The 21,318-nt window shown below is 46.2% G+C and overlaps 2 protein-coding genes across 11 annotated transcripts in view; one reads left to right on the plus strand and one right to left on the minus strand.

Moving 5' to 3' along the window:
* The window catches only part of NFAT5 (nuclear factor of activated T cells 5), a 132,698-nt gene extending 116,502 nt beyond the window's left edge, over positions 1 to 16,196 (plus strand). For 7 of the 8 annotated variants that reach the window (XM_089663267.1, XM_089663268.1, XM_089663272.1 and 4 more), the window contains 2 exons: positions 1,457 to 1,683; positions 9,136 to 16,196. In XM_089663267.1, the coding sequence (XP_089519393.1) occupies positions 1,457 to 1,680 (224 nt within the window). In that variant the 3' untranslated portion in view covers positions 1,681 to 1,683; positions 9,136 to 16,196. The remainder of the gene's footprint in view (positions 1 to 1,456; positions 1,684 to 9,135) is intronic. The other variant, XR_016308602.1, reaches the window with a different exon arrangement.
* Positions 16,197 to 18,064: 1,868 nt separating this feature from the next.
* NQO1 (NAD(P)H quinone dehydrogenase 1) overlaps positions 18,065 to 21,318 on the minus strand; it is a 39,249-nt gene continuing 35,995 nt past the window's right edge. For all 3 annotated transcript variants that reach the window (XM_089663277.1, XM_089663276.1, XM_089663275.1), the window contains one exon: positions 18,065 to 18,444. In XM_089663277.1, coding sequence (XP_089519403.1) covers positions 18,133 to 18,444 — 312 coding nt within the window. In that variant the 3' untranslated portion in view covers positions 18,065 to 18,132. The remainder of the gene's footprint in view (positions 18,445 to 21,318) is intronic.

Below are 21,318 nucleotides of genomic sequence, written 5' to 3' on the forward strand. Positions count from 1 at the left end.
ACATATGCCTCCATTATCACATATTATCTCTCGGTTATATAGCTCTGCTACAACTCCCTGAAATACATTGGATTTTTCTTTACGTGAATACCAATAAAAAATTAAATCTAAACCCACTGACTCTTCCAAGAGATCACAAGGTTGAAGTGGTTGTAAACCCTTACGTTATCCAGTGGGGTGACTGGCCTAAGGTGATGCACAGAGATTAAACAAATCCTCCTACATAAGTTGTAGCTGTTTATCTGCAGGGTAAGTTCACTTTTTTGACAAAAATAATAAATGCACATTTTTTTACAGGTAAAAAAATGTGCATTTATTATTTTTGTCTACAGGAGCCTGGAAAGCATTGCACCAACGATCAGTAGATCGCTGATGCCGTGCAGGTCTCCTGCAGACCTGTCAGAATATCTGCTTGATGTACGGGGGATGTATGGGGTGTACGGGATGTACGGTCAGGCAGATATTCTGACAGGAAGCTTCAATTAACTACCATGGCGCCGTAGTTCATTGAAAACTACAAGCCGATGGCCACTAAGGCTGCCAGGACTTGTAGGCACTCATTCTCAGAACTCTGTGAATAAGTGACGTGGACGTGTGGGCGGAGCCCCGCACAGCTGCGCTATTTTCAAATTTGACAGTACAGAGAAACATCTCCCCGTACCAGGGGCAGACTGGCAGCTCATTGGGCCCCCGGGCAATAGGGGATCATGGGGCCCCTGTGTCCTTGCCCACACTCAAACCACACCCAAAAAAGCCTATGAAAGGTACCAGGGGCATCTAATGAGGCCCCCCCTGCTGACCCCGGGCCCTCGGGCAGTGCCCCAAGTGCTGGAATGGTCAGTCCACCCCTGCCCCATACTGCCCCTGTCAGAGGGAGGGGAGCAACAGGCGTGGCTGCAGCTATGGGAACATGTTACATGTTCCACCCTAAAAACGGGTGGAACATGTAACGTGTCCTCAAAGGTGAATTTATCCTTTAAACTGCTGAATTCATAAGCTTGCCTGAGAGTTCAGAAAAAATGGGGTGAAGAGCTGAAATTACACTCTGCAGAGGTCATTGAGGGGAGTTCCAAGAGCTAATTGGAGGGGAGAGAACCCACCCCCCTCCACACAGCACACAGGAACAGAGCTGAGACTGTCAATCAGCTGGAGGTCCCTCCCCGTCACCATTTTTCTCTTGGTGTCAGCAAAACTTGTCAGAAGTGACTCATGCAGATAGCAGAGGAATGAGGCAGCAGAAAGAAATTACACTTGGTGCTCTGGACTGAGACAAGTACACACTATAGCGGGATGTGTTTTGTTCATACTTCATATCTGAGGTTTACAACCACTTTAAGTCAAAACATATTCCAATGTCTTTGAAGATTCCGGTTCTCTTGTAACTAAAACGTGAGTTCATCAACAATTCAGCTATATAGATATCAGTCTAGTAACTCAATTACGATTTTTCATTTAGATTGCACTCAGCTGATATCTCCAGGCACAGGACCTATGCCCGACCAGATGATGGCGCTAGCTCAGCCAGGGCAATCTCAAGGAGATGGGCAGTCTGTGACGTCACTTCTGTCCCAGCAGATGTCTGAGAATTCCTCACTGACAACTGAACAGAATATGGAGAAGATAAGCAATCTACTGGTGTCTCTCCACAACCAGGGAAACAACATGTCCGGATCTTTCTAAATGGTAAACATGGTCATTGAGGGGAGGGGGGTGCTAGCGGGCCTTTCTGTCCTCTGTCAGGTGTCTTGGGTTGTTTTTTTTTTTTTTTTTTTTCTTTGTCAGTCCGTTTGATGAAGTTTATTCCATTTATTAAATTTTCAGAGCATCCTTCCATAGGTGTCTATTTTCGGCCAATCCCCATTCATTCTCCTGTCCCACTTCAGTCGACTTTGCTCCAGATGTCATATTTCTCAGCAAATCTACCAACCAGTGGTTTTGTTGTTTTTTCATTCTGTGTTTTTGGAAACACAGAGATCTGTGTGTAATTGGACATAGCCGATCAGCTGACTTCAGCCAAAATCATCGGCTGAAATCAGCTGCAAAACTCGCTCTGTGTCCAGTCACAGCACGGGTCGCCAGGGGATGTACGCCACTCACCCCGGAAGAATCAGCCAAGATACATGTACCTGATTGTACCTGAACCAGCTGCCCACTCGCAGTATACCTGATGTGAGCTGTCGGCGGGTTCTTAAAGGATGTTGCAGTGAAATAGGAAGAAAAGTCGGTCTTCTAGGCCAGTGGTCGGCAAGCCGCGGCTCGCGAGCCACATGCGGATCTTTACACACTCTAATGCGGCTCTTCTGTGTGCTGGGCGCCCGCTCCCCTCCCTCCTCTCGGGCGGCCACCCCAAAAGTCAGGGCTCTGCAGCGAGCCCAGCAGTGGGCAAACTACGGCCCGCGGAGCGTGGCAAACATTGGCTGTCAGGATGTAGGCGGGGCAGCGTGACAAACTCCTCTCCTCTCACAGTCCACCCTGAAGACCGGAACGGCGCGGGAACACGGCGAGAGGAACGCGCGGAGCAAAGGTAAGTGAATTGACACAGGGGGGACTTGGCTTACTACTTGGGGGGGAATAGTATTGTGGGGGATGAAATACTATATGAGGGATGAATTAATATGGGGGATGAATTACTATATGGGGGATGAATTACTATGGGGGATGAATTACTATATGGGGGATGAATTATTATATGGGGGATGAATTACTATATGGGGGATTAATTAATATGGGGGATTAATTACTATATGGGGGATGAATTACTATGGGGGATGAATTACTATGGGGGATGAATTACTATATGGGGGATGAATTACTATATGGGGGATGAATTACTATGGGGGATGAATTACTATGGGGGATGAATTACTATATGGGGGATGAATTACTATATGGGGGATGAATTACTATGGGGGGTGAATTACTATATGGGGGATGAATTACTATATGGGGGATGAATTACTATGGGGGATGAATTACTATATGGGGGATGAATTACTATGGGGGATGAATTACTATATGGGGGATGTATTTTCAGTTTTAAAAATGTGGCTCTCAAAAGTAATTTCAATCGTGGTTTTGGCTAGATTTGGCTCAGTTGAAAAAAAAAGGTGGGACTTGGCTTACTACTTGGGGGGGAATAGTACTGTGGGGGATGAAATACTATATGAGGGATGAATTAATATGGGGGATGAATTACTATATGGGGGATGAATTACTATGGGGGGATGAATTACTATATGGGGGATGAATTACTATGGGGGATGAATTACTATATGGGGGATGAATTACTATATGGGGGATGAATTACTATATGGGGGGATGAATTACTATATGGGGGGTGAATTACTATATGGGGGATGAATTACTATGGGGGATGAATTACTATATGGGGGATGAATTACTATGGGGGATGAATTACTATGGGGGATGAATTACTATATGGGGGATGAATTACTATGGGGGATGAATTACTATGGGGGATGAATTACTATATGGGGGATGAATTACTATATGGGGGATGAATTACTATATGGGGGATGAATTACTATATGGGGGATGAATTAATATGGGGGATGAATTACTATGGGGGATGAATTACTATGGGGGATGAATTACTATGGGGGAAGAATTACTATGGGGGATGAATTACTATATGGGGGATGAATTACTATATGGAGGATGAATTACTATATGGGGGATGAATTACTATATGGGGGGATGAATTACTATATGGGGGATGAATTACTATATGGGGGATGAATTACTATATGGGGGGATGAATTACTATATGGGGGATGAATTACTATGGGGGATGAATTACTATATGGGGGATGAATTACTATATGGGGGATGAATTACTATATGGGGGGATGAATTACTATATGGGGGATGAATTACTATGGGGGATGAATTACTATATGGGGGATGAATTACTATATGGGGGATGAATTACTATATGGGGGATGAATTACTATGGGGGATGAATTACTATGGGAGATGAATTACTATGGGGGATGAATTACTATGGGGGATGAATTACTATGGGGGATGAATTACTATATGGGGGATGAATTACTATATGGGGGATGAATTACTATGGGGGATGATTTACTATATGGGGGATGAATTACTATAGGGGGAATGAATTACTATATGGGGGATGAATTACTATGGGGGATGAATTACTATATGGGGGATGTATTTTCAGTTTTAAAAATGTGGCTCTCAAAAGTAATTTCAATCGTGGTTTTGGCTAGATTTGGCTCAGTTGAAAAAAAAAGGTGGGACTTGGCTTACTACTTGGGGGGGAATAGTACTGTGGGGGATGAAATACTATATGAGGGATGAATTAATATGGGGGATGAATTACTATATGGGGGATGAATTACTATGGGGGATGAATTACTATATGGGGGATGAATTACTATATGGGGGATGAATTACTATATGGGGGATGAATTACTATATGGGGGATGAATTACTATATGGGGGATGAATTACTATGGGGGATGAATTACTATGGGGGATGAATTACTATATGGGGGATGAATTACTATGGGGGATGAATTACTATATGGGGGATGAATTACTATATGGGGGATGAATTACTATATGGGGGATGAATTACTATATGGGGGATGAATTACTATATGGGGGATGAATTAATATGGGGGATGAATTACTATATGGGGGATGAATTACTATATGGGGGATGAATTACTCTATGGGGGATGAATTACTATATGGGGGATGAATTACTATACGGGGGGATGAATTACTATACGGGGGGATGAATTACTATATGGGGGATGAATTACTATGGGGGATGAATTACTATGGGGGATGAATTACTATGGGGGATGAATTACTATATGGGGAATGAATTACTATATGGGGGATGAATTACTATGGGGGATGATTTACTATATGGGGGATGAATTACTATAGGGGGGATGAATTACTATGGGGGATGATTTACTATATGGGGAATGAATTACTATAGGGGGGATGAATTACTATGGGGGATGAATTACTATATGGGGGATGTATTTTCAGTTTTAAAAATGTGGCTCTCAAAAGTAATTTCAATCGTGGTTTTGGCTAGATTTGGCTCAGTTGAAAAAAAAAGGTGGGACTTGGCTTACTACTTGGGGGGGAATAGTACTGTGGGGGATGAAATACTATATGAGGGATGAATTAATATGGGGGATGAATTACTATATGGGGGATGAATTACTATGGGGGATGAATTACTATATGGGGGATGAATTACTATATGGGGGATGAATTACTATATGGGGGATGAATTACTATATGGGGGATGAATTACTATATGGGGGATGAATTACTATGGGGGATGAATTACTATGGGGGATGAATTACTATATGGGGGATGAATTACTATGGGGGATGAATTACTATATGGGGGATGAATTACTATATGGGGGATGAATTACTATATGGGGGATGAATTACTATATGGGGGATGAATTACTATATGGGGGATGAATTAATATGGGGGATGAATTACTATATGGGGGATGAATTACTATATGGGGGATGAATTACTCTATGGGGGATGAATTACTATATGGGGGATGAATTACTATACGGGGGGATGAATTACTATACGGGGGGATGAATTACTATATGGGGGATGAATTACTATGGGGGATGAATTACTATGGGGGATGAATTACTATGGGGGATGAATTACTATATGGGGAATGAATTACTATATGGGGGATGAATTACTATGGGGGATGATTTACTATATGGGGGATGAATTACTATAGGGGGGATGAATTACTATGGGGGATGATTTACTATATGGGGAATGAATTACTATAGGGGGGATGAATTACTATGGGGGATGAATTACTATATGGGGGATGTATTTTCAGTTTTAAAAATGTGGCTCTCAAAAGTAATTTCAATCGTGGTTTTGGCTAGATTTGGCTCAGTTGAAAAAAAAAGGTTGCCCACCACTGTTCTAGGCAGTCTGAAGTGCTCTGGAATCCTTCCTGTAAGCAGTGTGATGTCACCGCATTGGCCGGGCCGTCTGAGAACCAGATCAGCTAGAGCTGATTATTCCATGGCTATTTTTGAATACTGAATCAATCCTTCGAAGAAGACAATATGACCGCTGTCTAGGCACTGGGAGCCAAGAGTGACGTTTCTAGAGGCCAGCTAAGTATTTTACGGCCTTTTTTCACCATGTATCCATTTAATGGAGCAGCAATTTCAGGTTCCTTGGGGGGTTGATACATGGGTAAAGGCCATTTTTCATTTAGCACTGTTATTTAAATTATAAGTGGACTTTCTTTTTAATCATTTTAGTTATACTTGTGGCATCAGCCTTTCAAAATTATATTAGGTTACCTGTACTTAAAGCGGAGTTCCACCCGAAAGGGGAAGTTCCGCTTTAATGCTTTGTCCCCCGCTCCCCATTAAAGATTGGCACCTTTGGGTAGCGGGTACCTGAATTTGAGAGGTACCCGCTCCCACTTCTGCTGCGATCGCCTAGGTCAGGGGTAGGCAACCTGAGAGCCGCAAGACTACAAGTTCCATCATGCCTCTGCAAGTCATAGCTGTAACTGTCAGTTGTGTAATCTTTGCAATGCCTCATGGGAAATGTAGTTCCACAACAGCTAGAGAGCCGCAGGTTGCCTACCCCTGGCCTAGGCGATCGGAAGCGGAAGTTGTCCTTCCTCCCCGTAGTCTTCAGGGACACGTGACAGGTCCCAGAAGACTACGGGGCCATTCACAAAGTGCAGCACTTCTCACGCATGCACAGTGGGCACCCGGCTGTGAAGCCGCAAGCTGTCTCAGCCGGGTGCCCACACTGATGATGCCGGTGCAAGGCAGAGAAGACGGCCGGTGAAACCAGCGGTGGTGAGGACACCGTTGGATTGAGGGACGGGTAAGTGGCTGTGTTTTAAAAGTCAGCAGCTACCTGACCACTGTATCTACGCTCCTCAATGTTACCCGACAACTGTGTCAACGGCCCGTTTCTTTGTGCTTCAAAAGATCTTGAACAGAACACCTTGAAACCCCAGTCTGCTTTGAAATCTTTGCCTGGGAGAGACCTTGCTGATGTGATATAATTACCTTGTGTCCTGTTGCTGTACTCAGTCTTGCTAAGGTGTATGACCTGTGACATGAAACCGTCTTCCACAACCTCACCTTATGAGCAGAGTTTGGCTGTTCCTCACCCAATTTTAAGGCTTCTATTCAGTTTGTTTCATCTAAAGTGATTGTATAGGCTGCAGGTTCTTTACCTTCATGCAATTTATGCATGAAGGTAAAAAACCTTCAGTGTGCAGCACCCCCCCCACCCCAACCCAACCCACTCCTGATACTTACCTGAGGCTGATCTTGATCCAGAGCTGTGCACAAGAACAGCCGCTCTCCCAGGTCTCTCCCTCCACATTGGCTGAGACAGCGGAGGGAGCCATTGGCTCCTGCTGCTGTCAATCACAGCCAGTGAGGAGGGAGCGGGGCAGAGCCGAGCCACACTCTGTGTGTCTTATAGAGACAGAGCAGGGCTCAGGAGTGAGCATGCATTTGTGCCCCCAGAGAAAGCCGCTTTCTGTGAGGGCACTCAGAGGGAGAGCCAATAACGACAGCAGGGGACCTGAGAAGAGGAGGATCGAGGTTGCTCTGTGAAAAACCATTACAAAGCAGGTAAGGATAACATGTTTGTTATTTAGAAAAAAAAAAAACAGAACCTTTACAGTCACTTTAATGTCTCTATTTCAACCTGCGTATGAAATTGATGATCATTAGCAACTGCTCGGTACATTTGTTTAATCCTACACCTGACTATAATCCTACAAAATCCCTGACTTTCTGATGCCAGTTTGAAGCCACACCAACTATTAATGCGATTTCGATTTTTCTTCTGTCCACTCACTTTGCATTTTGTAAAATGGATACAAATAAACAATTAAAATATATATTTCTGAAAGCATTCTTACTTTGCAGCATTTCTTCACACCGGCCTAAAACGTTTGCACAGTACCATATGTTCAGTGAAGAGAACACATCCTAAGTCAGGGATGTCAAAATGGCGGCCCTCCAGCTGTTGCGAAACTACAAGTCCCATCATGCCTCTGCCTTTGGGAGTCATGCTTGCAATGCCTCATGGGACTTGTAGTTTGGCAACATCTGGAGGGCCTCATGGGACTTGTAGTTTGGCAACATGTGGAGGGCCTCATGGGACTTGTAGTTTGGCAACATCTTGATGGCCTTATGGGGCTTGTAGTTTGGCAACATCTGGAGGGCCTCATGGGGCTTGTAGTTTGGCAACATGTGGAGGGTCTCATGGGACTTGTAGTTTGGCAACATCTGGAGGGTCACCACTTTGACACCCATGGTCTAGAGCAGGGGTATCAAAATGGCGGCCCTCCAGCTGTTGCGAAACTACAAGTCCCATCATGCCTCTGCCTTTGGGAGTCATGCTTGCAATGCCTCATGGGACTTGTAGTTTGGCAACATGTGAAGGGCCTGATGGGGCTTGTAGTTTCGCAACATGTGGAGGGCCTCATAGGGCTTGTAGTTTGGCAACATCTGGAGGGCCTCATGGGCCTTGTAGTTTGGTAACATCTGGAGGACCTCATGGGGCTTGTAGTTTGGCAACATCTGGAGGGCCTCATGGGGCTTGTAGTTGGCAACATTTGGAGGGCCTCATGGGGGTTGTAGTTTGGCAACATCTGGAGGGCCTCATGGGACTTGTAGTTGGCAACATCTGGAGGGCCTCATGGGGCTTGTAGTTTGGCAACATCTGGAGGGCCTCATGGGGCTTGTAGTTTGGCAACATCTGGAGGGCCTCATGGGACTTGTAGTTTGGCAACATGTGGAGGGCCTCATGGGATTTATAGTTTGGCAACATCTGGAGGGCCGCCAGTTTGACACCCGTGTCCTAAGTGGTAGAGCTCTGTCGTCTGCTCCTCCTCCCACCCCCCATCCCCTTTTCCCATCCCCTGTTCCCATCCCCCTTCCTCTTTTCCCAACCCCTTTTCCCCTTCCCCCGTCCCCTTTTCCCATCCCCTGTCCCCTTTTCCCATCCCAGTGCTTTGCAGCCCAGTAACCAGCGTTCCCAGTACAATTAATGGTTTCTGGTTTTCCTTTCAGATGCAGTGAGAAGGCGTTTCCATACTGTTAAAAGAAAACTGGATTCCTATGTATATCCGCCACGGTCCAAGTAGAAAACGGTTCTTCGTGTCGTACCCTCTGGCCTGTTCTCGTCTCTCTTCAGTATTTAGCGACCAAGACTCTGTAGTTTAATATGACATCATACTCCCGAAAGCTGTAACCTCTGAGCCCCTTCAGCCGTTACCGCTTTCCCCAGTGGTAGTAATGTTTACCTCTTATTTCATCCTTGTCTGTGTGGTTTCATGTAGGCGTGTATGTATGTATATATAAATTTGTACATAATATATAAATATATATATATATTTTTCTCTTCTATTTTTCCCCCCCCCCCCGAAGGAATCCATTTAATATCCCTTCTGAGAAACTGTGATAGTGTGCCCGTCGCATTAACCCGCATCCTAACAGCAAGGCCGCAAAAGTGTTAGCAAGCAAGGCAAGTCGCCTTTTTCTATGACAGGCACCTGAGATACGCTTACGGTGCTACTTGGTCCCTGCACTGGGGACCCGTTTGGCAGTCAGGATTTTTTTTATGTCTGTCATTACCTAGGACTCATAGCATCTTTCTTTACAAGCACCTTGCTGCATGTGGTTAACGGCCCCCCCTCCCTCCCCCCCCATGTTAGGCAACACAATGCTGCACTTAACCTGTCTTCTGTCGCCCCCTAGCGGGTGCACAGTCGCAGCGACTTTTACTTTTTTTATTGAGCCATGTAGATAAATACTGTCAGTTTTTAACTCTTTCTACTTGTAGCTGCCCTCCCGTTTCCCTCATTACCTTTTTATGTGTGTGTAACCTTTAACCTCTCCTAACTGGAGACATCGGATCCGCGATTGGCTGCTTCTGGCCCTTTGGCTGCCTAGATTGCAGACCAATCAGAAGCAGCAAATCCCTGATTTCAGCGCTTTCAGTAGTGCGGGTCTATTACCGATATGAAGGGAACTTTTTTTTTTTCTCCAAGTGAGGCCTGATCGCAGGCCAATTCATATTTTTTTTTTTTTTTTTTTTTTTAGTAACAGGAGTTTTCAATCTTGGAAGTTTTATGGATGTTTTTTTAATCTGTTTATTTTTCTTTTTTTTCTTGAAAGCTCTATTTTGTATTTAGGAGAAGTGGTATTTGCTACATGTACTGTACAAAGTGCGTTAGCAGAAGTATATAAATATATATATAATAAAATATATAAAATGAGAAGAAGTTTATCTATAAATATTATACATAAGATATTCTTTTGTTTTTGTACAAATTTCGTGGCAGGTTTTGTCCGTCTTTGTCTCTGTAGCTCCTTTTGTGAAAGGGGTCAGGGAACAACTGGAAGTGCTGCTTTAACTGGGTTTGGGTGTTTTGGGCAAAAGGTTGGCCAGGTGAAGTGATTTTTGCGCTGGTCCGTTGCTGATTTTTTTTGTAATCTCTGCATTCATCTCTAGCAATTTAAAGGTCCACTAAGCTTTGAAGAACTAGTTCTGTAAGATATAAGAGTTGCATTGGTCACTTGGACAAGAAGGGACAGCAATTAAAACACTGTCAGCAGTTCTATCACTTACTCACAGATGACAATAAAAATCTAATGGATTCTCTAATCCAGCCTTTCTAAACCATGATTCTCCAGAGGCTGGTTGAGGTTCTTTGGGTAATGATAGTACTTCTCAGATAAAATACAATGGGGACATTCTTCCCACTGACCACCAATGTAAGAGACATTCTTTCCACTGACCCCCAATGTAAGTCCCTTCCCACTGACCCCCAATGTAAGGGACATTCTTCCCACTGACCCCCAATGTAAGGAGCATTCTTCCCACTGACCCCCATTGTAAGGGACATTCTTCCCACTGATCACCAATGTAAGGGACATTCTTCCCACTGACCACCAATGTAAGGGACATTCTTCCCAGTGACCTCCAATGTAAGGGACATTCTTCCCAGTGACCACCAATGTAAGGGACATTCTTCCCACTGACCCCCAATGTAAGGGACATTCTTCCCACCGACCCCCAATGTAAGGGACATTCTTCCCACTGATCACCAATGTAAGGGACATTCTTCCCACTGACCACCAATGTAAGGGACATTCTTCCCAGTGACCTCCAATGTAAGGGACATTCTTCCCAGTGACCACCAATGTAAGGGACATTCTTCCCAGTGACCACCAATGTAAGGGACATTCTTCCCACTGACCCCCAATGTAAGGGACATTCTTCCCACTGACCACCAATGTAAGGGACATTCTTCCCACTGATCACCAATGTAAGGGACATTCTTCCCACTGACCCCCAATGTAAGGAATATTCTTCCCACTGACCACCAATGTAAGAAGCATTCTTCCCACTGATCACCAATGTAAGGGGCATTCTTTCCACTGACCCCCAATGTAAGGGGCATTCTTCCCACTGACCCCCAATGTAAGGGGCATTCTTCCCACTGATCACCAATGTAAGGGGCATTCTTTCCACTGACCCCCAATGTAAGGGACATTCTTCCCACTGACCCCCAATGTAAGGAGCATTCTTCCCACTGACCCTAATGTAAGGAGCATTCTTTCCACTGACCCCAATGTAAGGGGCATTCTTCCCACTGACTTCCAATGTAAGGAGCATTCTTCCCACTGATCACCAATGTAAGGGGCATTCGTCCCAATGATCATCAATTTAAGGGACATTCTTCCCACTGACCACCAATGTATGGAGTCCATCTTAGGAGTCCCCCTTATACCAGAGTCCCTCTTTACACTAGTGTCCCCATCAGAGCCCTCCCTTACATCAGTGTTCCCCCTTACATGGTCCCCATCAGAGTCTCCTTCACTTTAGGGTACCCATCAGTGGAGACCAACTGATCTATATCCTTGGAATGTACACACCAGCTGCGGGTCAGATAAAATCTTGTAGCAGGCTGCATGTGGCCCATTGGCCGTACTTTGGAGACCCCCGCTCCACATCATGCAGCCCGATGTCAAATCTTCCATCAAACAGAATAATTGTGGTATTTTATGTACCTTTCTCGCAGTGCTCGGCAGAATAGTTATGTTCTGTTGTGAGATCTCTTAAAGCCTTCATATTTATTTGCATCAGCCAAGCTTCAGTTAGGGTTTAGTGGTCCTTTAAACTATTTGTAGCCTGAATTTAAAGTGATTCTCGATGTTCCCAATGATGAATTTCCAAAATGGCGTCTAAGTCTGTGTCTTGTAGCTAATCTAGCATAGTCAGGTCACATGACCTTTTTTCCCCTTTTAAAACCGAGCACCACCCTGTGTAACTGGTCACATGGCTCCAAAGTCCAGTGAGTCCAAATAGAACACTGACGCATTTTCTGAACTTCCTGTTGGATACAGATTAGAATTTTAGACAACGTAATTGGTTCCTATGGTGGACTCCCTTTCTATGCAATGCTTCCTTCAGATCTATACAGAATGTATTTTTATCTATTAGTAGTTGGTACTTCCAGAGAATATATTAAACTGAGAACATAGCTTTATATGTCTGGCATTACCCTGAGCTCCCCTCCCATTGTCAGCGGGGGGTGAATTCTGTGCTATCATCCCAGTATACCCTCCCATCATGTGAGTTCAGCGGGGGTGATCCGTGTGCTGTCATCCCTGTTTACCCTCCCCTCCCATTGTGTTAGTTCCACAGGGGGGATCCGTGTGCTATCATCCCAGTTAAACCCTCCCATCCCAGTTTGTTAGTTCCGTAGGGGTGACCCCTGTGCTATCATCCCAGTATACCTTCCCCTCCCATTGTGTTTGTTCCGGAGGAGTGACCCCTGTGCTTTCATCCCAGTATATCCTCCCCTCCCATTGTGTTATTTCCGGAGGGGTGACCCCTGTGATATTATCCCAATAAACCCTCCCCTACCAGTTTGTTAGTTCCGCAGGGGTGACCCCTGTGCTATCATCCCAGTATACCCTCCCCTCCCATTGTGTTAGTTCCGGAGGGATGACCCCTGTGCTATCATCCCAGTATACCGTCCCATTGTGTTAGTTCCGCAGGGGTGACCCCTGTGCTATCATCCACGTATACCCTCCCATTGTGTTAGTTCCGCAGGGGTGACCCCCGTGCTGTCATCCCAGTTTACCCTCCCCTCCCATTGTGTTAGTTCCGCAGGAGTGACCCCTGTGCTATCATCCCAGTATGCCCTCCCCTCCCATTGTGTTCGTTCCGCAGGAGTGACCCCTGTGCTGTCCTCCCCCTATACCCTCCCCTCCCATCATGTGAGTTCAGCGAGGGTGACCCCTGTGCTATCATCCCAGTATACCCTTCCATTGTGTTAGTTCCGCAGGAGTGACCCCTGTGCTGTCCTCCCCCTATACCCTCCCCTCCCATCATGTGAGTTCAGCGAGGGTGACCCCTGTACTATCATCCCAGTATACCCTTCCATTGTGTTAGTTCCGCAGGAGTGACCCCTGTGCTGTCCTCCCCCCTATACCCTCCCCTCCCATCATGTGAGTTCAGCGAGGGTGACCCCTGTGCTATCATCCCAGTATAATCTCCCCTCCCTTGAGCGGGGGTGGTACAATTTACATTTTAGGCCTCAAAGACTCTTGAGCAGTACAAGGAGCCCTATCTGTGCTGGATTATATTCTATTTTTCACTTTAGTTCTGTTATTGCCTCTTCTGGACTAGCCCAATCTTCTGTAAATGTTTAGGTTGGGAAATTCATCAAGCAAGAGACTGACAAAATAGGAGCATTTCTAGAGCAGATGTTTCTCATTTATAAAAGGATTTGGATCTGTAAGCTAACATCAAATGACAATTCTGGGTCAGTTCTGCAAAGATCGCAGATACATTTCCACTACAAACACATGCAAAGTGCTCAGAGGGGTGTGTTATACTGGTGCAGTACCACTGCTGAGCAGCGGGGGGAGATCATGGCTCAACCTGCAATCTCATCATATATCAGCCCCCCTGCTCCTGGTTTGCTCTGCTTCAAGATAAATCTCCCCCAGTGATTCTGAGAGCAGGTTTTTTTTTTTCAGATATCAGTTGCGTGTTGCCATTTTCAACAGAAGTGGTTTGAATTCATTTGTTTCTGGGTGGGCTTGCATACCCCCCAACCAAGACTCCTTTATCTTTGTATCTGCTGTAAGATTTGCTCTGTGGCTCTTTCTTTTTTTTCCCCATCTCAGCGGCCATGTTCACTTGCAGGAAGATGTTTTATTAGAATGATGCTATTTTTGGTTACTCCTTGTTATAATGTATTTTTAATAATGATGAAGTTTGAAGAGTGTAGTTGACCATGGTCAAACTATGCTTCTATTGGATAACCCCAGATAGGGGTGCATGCAGGGAGGATGGAACAAAGGTTCAAGAGGCTAGTAGACTGTCATACACACCAGGTATGTTCCTTTCTTCCCCTGGTTCACAATCTCAATGGGTGCCAATGTAATCTGTTCTGAATTTGTCAGCAAGGACCCTTTACTGTGCGGGAGAGATTCCTGATGAGGCTTTGTCATTAAATCGCTCACCTTATAATCAGACTATTATGTAGCATTGCTTTTAAATCCACTTCCAGTACTGATCCAGACACTGACGGGCATATTCCACAAGGCAGAGTATTAACTCTCAGCAGCCAATCAGAATTCATCTTTCCTTATCTGACATAACTAAAGTGAATGCTGCTTGCTATGAGCTACTACACATAGCCCATCAGATCTTCATGTCTTATTGGGTGGGCCATGTTAAAATATTGTCACTTTAAATGGAAAGGACATTGTATTATCATTGTTCTGGAAGCATTTATGCTGCAGTCAACAATAATAAATGGATATGTGGAGTGTATACAGTTTCCACCAGTCATCCTCTACTGTATAGCAGGTGCTATTGCTGTGTTAAACAGGACCTCAGAGGAGCCTGTGTAATAACAAGAGCAGGGCGTATTTCACTTTAAGTGCGATTGCTAATGGCCATAAGGGGGCACAGGGTACATGTCATACAAGTGATGTCCATTAGGGGGCACAGGGTACATGTCATACAAGCGATGGCCATAAGGGGGCACAGGGTACATGTCATACAAGCGATGTCCATAAGGGGGCACAGGGTACATGTCGAACAAGGGATGGCCATAAGGGGGCACAGGGTACATGTCATACAGGCGATGGCCATTAGGGGGCAGAGGGTACATGTCATACAGGCGATGGCCATTAGGGGGCAGAGGGTACATGTCATACAGGCGATGGCCATTAGGGGGCACAGGGTACGTCATACAAGCGATGGCCATTAGGGGGCACAGGGTACATGTCATACAGGCGATGGCCATTAGGGGGCAGAGGGTACGTCATACAAGCGATGGCCATTAGGGGGCACAGGGTACATGTCATTACAGGCGATGGCCATTAGGAGGCACAGGCTACATGTCATATAAGTCATGGCTGTTAGGGGGCACAGGCTACAGGTGATGACCATAAGGGGGCACAGGCTATATGTCATACAAGTGATGGCCATTAGGAGGCACAGGGTACATGTCGTAAAAGTCATGGCTGTTAGGGGGCACAGAGTACAGGTGATGGCTGTTAGGGGGCACAGGCTACAGGTGATGGCCATAAGGGGGCACTGGTTACAGGTCATACAGGTGATGGCCATTAGGGGGCACAGGCAACAGGTCATACAAGTGATGGCCATTAGGGGGCAAAGGTTATACAAGCAATGGCCATTAGAGGGCACAGGTCATACAGGCGATGGCCATTAGGGGGCACCAGCCCAAAAAAAAAAAAGTACCGTGAATAAGTAATTCCATCAGTGACCACCTGGGGGTGACTGTTAGCAATTCGCTCCTTGAGTTGGCCTCTTGATCCTCGTCCCATCCTCCTTCCATGAAGGGCAGTGCAGTGCGCAGCTCTCTGGAGTAACGTGCAGCAGCAAACCTTTTCTACCAGCTACGCAGATTTGGTCTGTCGCGGGGCAGAGGTATTTTTATTGTTTTTAGCAATCTTGTAATAACGTGTTAAATATTAAACAAAAGGATATTTTGCTTCTATTGAGACATTTGTATACTCTTTGCAAATATATTTCTGTAAACAGCTCAAATCGACAAATAAAATGTTGAAACTTTTCAGTGGTGTGTGGAGTCTGTTGAATGCCTTGATAGTATTTGTTTTGCTTTTCTCTGCAGAGAGCTGTAGCTTTTCTTTTATGCACTACCACAATGTGTCCACTAGAGGGAGACAAAACACCCGTGTTCTGCATGTTCGAAACGGCTATCTGCCTGATTTAACCACTTCCCTACCGGGCTGATTCTGACACGTCTCACATACATGTAAATTTGCTGTCCTTTCAAAATAACTCAACACACAGCCATTAATGTCTAAACCGCTGGCAACAAAAGTGACTCCACCCCGAAGTGACAAGGTCCAAATTGGGCCCAAAGTGTCAATATTTTGTGTGGCCGCCATTATTTTCCAGCACTGCCTTAATCCTCTTGGGCATGGAGTTCACCAGAGCTTCACAGGTTGCCACTGGAGTCCTCTTCCACTCCTCCATGATGACATCACGGAGCTGGTGGACGTTAGAGACCTTGCGCTCCTCCACCTTCTGTTTGAGGATGTCCCACAGATGCTCAATAGGGTTTAGGTCTGGAGACATGCTTGGCCAGTCCATCACCTTCACCCTCAGCTTCTTTAGCAAGGCAGTGGTGGTCTTGGAGGTGTGTTTGGGGTCGTTATGTTGGAATACTGCCCTGCGGCCCAGTCTCCGGAGGGAGGAGATCATGCTCTGCTTCAGTATGTCACAGTACATGTTGGCATTCATGGTTCCCTCAATGAAGTGTAGCTCCCCAGTGCCAGCAGCACTCATGCAGCCCCAAACCATGACACTCCCACCACCATGGGGCCCCAGACCGTGACACCCCCACCACCATGCTTGACTGTAGGCAAGACACACTTGTCTTTATACTCCTCACCTGGTTGCCACCACACACGCTTGACACCATCTGAACCAAATCAGTTGATCTTGGTGTCATCAGACCACAAGACATGGTTCCAGTAATCCATATCCTTAGTCTGCTTGTCTTCAGCAAACTGTTTGCTGGCTTTCTTGGTCATCTTTAGAAGAGGCTTCCTTCTGGAACGACAACCATGCAGACCAATGTGATGCAGTGTGCGGCGTACGGTCTGAGCACTGACAGGCTGACCCCTCCACCCCTTCACCCTCTGCAGCAATGCTGGCAGCACTCATATGTCTATTTCCCAAAGACAACCTCTGGATATAACGCTGAGCACGTGCACTCAACTTCTTTGGTCGACCATGGCGAGGCCAAGCATCCCCCCCACCCCCAAAGAAAAGCCAAAGCTACCTATTTGGGGAGGAGAAGCTCTGATGCCCAAGCTGTGTGAAGTGCAGGGATAGGAGAAGGATCTGTGCCCCTGTCCTCCACCTTGCCACTAGAGGCCCCTGTCCTCCGCCCCACCACCAGTGACCCCTATCCACCGCTCTGTCAGCAGTGACCCCCCCCCCCTCCCCGACCTCTGCCCTGCCGGCAGCGACCCCCTGTCCACCGCCCTGCCGGCAGCGACCCCCTGTCCTCCGCCCTGCCGGCAGCGACCCCCTGTCCTCCGCCCTGCCGGCAGCGACCCCCTGTCCTCCGCCCTGCCGGCAGCGACCCCCTGTCCTCCGCCCTGCCGGCAGCGACCCCCTGTCCTCCGCCCTGCCGGCAGCGACCCCCTGTCCTCCGCCCTGTCAGCAATGACACAGAATCAGCAGCATGCATGTCATGACTGTTGGATTTCTATTACTCTTCTACACCTGCTAGAAAATTATTTGCCATGTAGAAATATCATTTCCACCAAAAACAGTGATTGATCCGGTTAGTGATGTCTGACTGCTATTATTTTGAACACAACTGTATTTCTCTGTTATAAGCTCACTTGAAAAGCTAGCGCTTGGTTTTTGTAAGTTTTCTAAAAAAAAAATGAAAATAAAAACCGATTGGAGAAGAAAGCACTGGCCTCGTTTATTTCCCAGAGAACAGTAACAAGGATCAATAGGCAGAGATCTCAGAGCCTTGTGCTGCCCGCCTTGACCTGACTGTCAGGCGGCAGGGGCCTCCCCATGTGCTGGCCCACGCTGAGCCCATACTGGTCCTTATGTTTCGCCATCACCTCCTTCTTCAGTACAAACCCCCCAGGGAAGGTCATGTCAAATTCCTCATTGGGCACGAAGCTGATGGGTTTCTCCTCCCAGATCTTGGCCAGACGAGCCTGCCAGGCCTCCAGAATGAGAGCGCGTTTCTCGGGAGGTGTGTGCCCGATGCTGTAGCTGATCTGAGGTTCAAGGACCTGGAAGCCGCAGAAATGCAGGATTCCTCTCTGCAGGAGACACAATGGGAGAGTTAGCATGTTCACCAGGAGACCATCCACATGGAATACGGCCAACAGCTAGGCAATGATTTACAGCAACATTGTCCATAGCAGAAAATCAAATTCCACATAAATAAGATAAAAAAAATAGCAATAATATCATCCACTTACCTAATATATATCACATAGGACAACGCCTTCATCAGATTTTCGTACTGTATAGATAGCACCATCTTGGTATCATCCAGTCACCATTTATTGATTGCACTAAGATGCAGTTCTTCTATGTGTTCACAAAAGCCTGACACAAATCCTCCTCCTCCTCGGTTTTTTATCATTATTATTTAGCCCATGGTTACCCTAATTTTCATACTTTTCTGTTTGGCTCAGCCCTCAAAAAGTGTGGGATTACTCAAACGTATGCAAATTTGCACTCAGGAAAAGTATGAAGTCTAGCGGCTGTGAATAGTACTACACTCAGGAAAAGTCCGCTGTTGTCTAGGAAGGAGTAGATTACTACATTTAGAGAAAGTCTGACACCCAATGGCCAAGAAGGAATATTAACCTTAGTTAAAGTCTGACATCTAGTGGCTGTGAGTAGTACTACACTTAGGAAAAGTCTGACATCTAGTGGCTATAAGGAGTACTACATTCAGGAAAAGTGACATCTAGTGCAGTGGTGGGCAACCTTTTTTTTCAACTGAGCCAAATCTCGCCAAAACCACGATTTAAAAATGTGGCTCTCAAAATAAATTTCAAACTGAAAATACATAGTACACTGTTTTTAGTTTCAATAAGTTTTTATAGTAATTCATCCCCCATATAGTAATTCATCCCCCATATAGTAATTCATCCCCCATATAGTAATTCATCCCTCATATAGTAGTAGTAAGTAAGTAGCAAGTAGTAAGCCAAGTCCCCCCTGTGTCAATTCACTTACCTTTGCTCCGCGCGTTCCTCTCGCCGTGTTCCCGCGCCGTTCCGGTCTTCAGGGCGGACCGTGAGAGGAGCCTAGCTCCTCTCACGTTCATCACGCTGCCCCACCAACACACATCCTGACAGCCAATCACTGGCTATCAGGATGTGAGTGGCAGCGAGACTGGCCAATCATTGCATTTGAGCGCGCTGCCCTGGCTGTTTTTTTTTTGGATCACGCTGCAGAGTCCCTGCCGCCCGAGAGGAGGGAGGGGAGCGGGTGCCCGGCACACAAGAGCCGCATTAAAGCGTGTAAAGAGCCGCATGTGGCTCGCGAGCCCCGGCTTGCCGACCACTGATCTAGTGGCTGTGATGAAATGCTTACACTCAAGAAACTTCTGACATCTAGTGGCTGTGATGAAGTACTACATGCAGGAAAAGTGTGACATCTAGTGGCTGCGATGACGTAATACACTCAGGAAAGTGTAACATCTAGTGGCTGCGATGAAGTGCTATACTCAGGAAAAGTCTGACATCTAGTAGCTGTGAGGAGTACTGCACTCAGGAAAAGTGACAGCTAGTGGCTGTGATGCAATACTTACACTCAAGAAAATTCTGACATCTAGTGGCTGTAATGAAGTACTACATGCAAGAAAGTGTGACATCCAGTGGCTGCGATGAAGTGCTATACTCAGGAAAAGTCTGACATCTAGTGGCTGCGATGAAGTACTACACTCAGGAAAGTGTGACATCTAGTGGCTGTGAGGAGTACTACACGCAGAAAAAGTCTGCCATCTGTTGGCTGTGAGGAGTACTACACTCAGGAGAAGTCTGCCATCTATTGGCTGTGAGGAGTACAACACGCAGAAAAAGTCTGCCATCTATTGGCTGTGAGGAGTACAACACGCAGGAAAACTGCCATCAGTTGGCTGTGAGGGAAGTCGAGAAGTCAGTGTGTCTCTCTGTGTGCGTGTGCCCCTCTCCCCCTCCCTCTCTTTTAGAGCTAGTAAAAACTAGGATACTTTATGAGAACATTTGTTCAACTTAGGGAGAGCAATGTATCTAATTTCCATATTTGGCTGAGATGAAGTACTAAAGTCTGCCATCTATTGGTTGTGAGGAGTGCTACACGAAGGAAAAGTCTGCCATCTGTTGGCTGAGATGAAGTACTACATGCAGGAAAAGTTTGACATCTAGTGGCTGTGAGGAGTACTACACGCAGGAAAAGTCTGCCATCTGTTGGCTGTGAGGAGTACTACACTCAGGAAAAGTCTGCCATCTGTTGGCTATGAGGAGTACTACACGCAGGAAAAGCCATCTGTTGGTTGAGATGAAGTACTACATTCAAGAAAAGTCTGCCATCTGTTGGCTGTGATGAAGTACTACACGCAGGAAAAGTTTTTTTAAGTCCGCAAACGTGCAACTATAACGAAAAACCCGTAAGTGTTTCACAAAAAAGTGCAAGTGCAAAAACACCACACAAAAAGTGCACTTAGGGGTGTGCTGTGTCCTACCCCTAAAGGGGCTTGGACCGCTTACCCTGATCCCCCGGGGCACGAAGCTCCTGACGGGGACAAGGTTCCCACTTGGTCCTCCTGGCCAAAAGGCCTGGTGGACCACCGTTCCCTATGCCCAGCCGAGGCCGGACATTCAGTACTAGGCAAGGGGACTCTCCCGAAGAAGAGTCCTCTAGGGATCAGGGGAGGAAGGAACCGTATGGCCACACATCCTCCCCCTAGACTTCAGGGTAGGCCCGAGGACCCACACCCTCCATCCGTAAAAAACACACACATAAGGCAAAGAAAAAGTGACAAACGTGGGTAAGTGCATAATAAATAAATAAATAAGAAAAAGAAAAAAATAAAAAAGTGGTACCGTGCCGAATTGTGCACAGACCAGGCCCTGAGGCCTGTAGCAAAAATTGCCCTGAACTTAGCCAAAAGGCCTGGTCCTTAGGGCGCTGTGCAA

This window comes from Staurois parvus, unplaced genomic scaffold (genome assembly GCF_062004578.1).
Source record: "Staurois parvus isolate SC_StPar_1 unplaced genomic scaffold, SC_StPar_1.0 ptg001644l, whole genome shotgun sequence".
Lineage (NCBI taxonomy): Eukaryota > Metazoa > Chordata > Amphibia > Anura > Ranidae > Staurois > Staurois parvus.